Source organism: Austrofundulus limnaeus, unplaced genomic scaffold (assembly GCF_001266775.1).
Source record: "Austrofundulus limnaeus strain Quisiro unplaced genomic scaffold, Austrofundulus_limnaeus-1.0 Scaffold217, whole genome shotgun sequence".
Classification (NCBI taxonomy): domain Eukaryota; kingdom Metazoa; phylum Chordata; class Actinopteri; order Cyprinodontiformes; family Rivulidae; genus Austrofundulus; species Austrofundulus limnaeus.
In genome coordinates, this window is record NW_013952619.1 from 160,131 (window position 1) to 161,861 (window position 1,731).

Here is a 1,731-nt window from a genome sequence, read left to right on the forward strand (position 1 = left end):
ATATAATTCACTCAAGGAATGATGTGCAAAAGGAATAAGGACCGTATCAAATAAAGTTAACATTTTGTACCAACTCTAACATGCAGTGCAAAATAGATGTTTATCATATAACTTAAATATTAGTAACTTACCTTCAGGGTGTGTTTACGCCTTGCAGACAGTCTCTTCCTGCAGAAACCAAACAATGTAATCTGAGTGAGTTCATTATTACAACATTTTTTAATATTAAGAAGCTTTGCACTTACAATTAAATTATAAACATTATATAATCAGTAATATTTTGTTATTTCCTTTTTAGCTTTCACAACTACATAAAAGGTTCAGAACTTTAAAAAGGTGTTTTTAGGAGAGATGTTCTGTCAAACAGGTATTTATAGTTTGTACCTTATCAGCTGTGTCATAGAGCACAGAGCATGGAGAAACAGGCGAGTCTTTTTAACAGCTTTTCGGGTTTTTTGTCAAAGGTCGTTTATTTCTGACGTGATTTACAGTTTGACTCAATTCAAATCTTTTAAAACAAGTCTTGTGTAAAACAATGTGCCACTGTAAAAGAGCACTACAGCTATTAATAAACTACTGACGTTGTGTGTCTAGTTTGTTGCGTAGTACGACACAGAGTGTTACATCCACAGTAAACGTCTGTGAACGGATCAGTCCAGTGTGACCTGAGTTAACCTTTGGCCTCTTCAAGCTTAAATTCTACATTACTGCTTGAACTTCTAAAGAGGAAAGCAATAAAAAACATAATTTACTCATGTTTTTGTCATGTTCTTTGACATTCACAGTTCGAGCTGTTGTGTGCAGAGGTGTCAAGTACTTTGTTACTAGTAGAAATTTTGGTTATTTATATTTTAGTGGAGTAATTATTTTTCAGCTTACTTCTCCTCCTTACATTTTAATTCAATCATCCGTACTTTCTACTCCTTACTTTTTAAAAATGTAAAAAGTATTTCATTTTTATTTAACTTTGACTTGTTTTTATTCCAGAAAAAATAAACTGAAATCTATCCAGATACACGGAGCCCTTGGACAGAGTGAATTTGATTGTGGTTGGATGAGAAGTATAAATATAAACCATTCTGACATCCTGTTGGATTGAACTCACTCCATCACACCTGTTTGACACAAATCACAATCACATCCAGCAGGACAGACTGTAGCTGATGTAGCCTAAATGAAGATGATCGTGGCTGAAACAAGTGTTCTAGTCAGTTCAGTCCAGATTTATTAACATTTTAATTTAACATTATACTCATTATTGACTTTAGAAGAAAAATTGGGGCGGGGCTTGTATGCTATAGTAAAATTGGGGCGGGGCTTGTACGCTATAGCACCTTTTAAAAAGTGGCGTTTTTAAGTGTTCATTACGTTTACTTTTATACTTTAAGTAGTTTTAAAACCAGTACTTTTATACTTTTACTTGAGTAAAAAGCTTGAATTGATACTTCTACTTACAAAAAAGTATTTTAAACCCTAGTATCTATACTTCTACGTATGTAACGAATGTGAATACTTTTGACACCTCTGGTTGTATGGGGGTATTTAGTGCTACACTAAAAATCAGAAAACAAATTAAACTTGTCCTCGACAATGAAAAAGTTTATTTTCTACTGATCTGAATTTGACCTTTATAAATTCTATTAACACTGGTTTCATTCCATGAAAACATTTATCTTTACTTTGATCTACAATAAGAGAAAATCAGGTTTAAAAAAGGAAAGAAATATATAC

The 1,731-nt window shown here is 32.5% G+C and overlaps 1 protein-coding gene across 2 annotated transcripts in view; it reads right to left on the minus strand.

Annotated features, from left to right (window-relative positions):
• Positions 1-1,731, minus strand: part of LOC106525201 (troponin I, fast skeletal muscle) — a 25,254-nt gene that overhangs the window by 10,466 nt on the left and 13,057 nt on the right. For both annotated transcript variants that reach the window (XM_014019351.1, XM_014019352.1), the window contains exon 3: positions 132-168. In XM_014019351.1, coding sequence (XP_013874805.1) covers positions 132-168 — 37 coding nt within the window. The remainder of the gene's footprint in view (positions 1-131; positions 169-1,731) is intronic.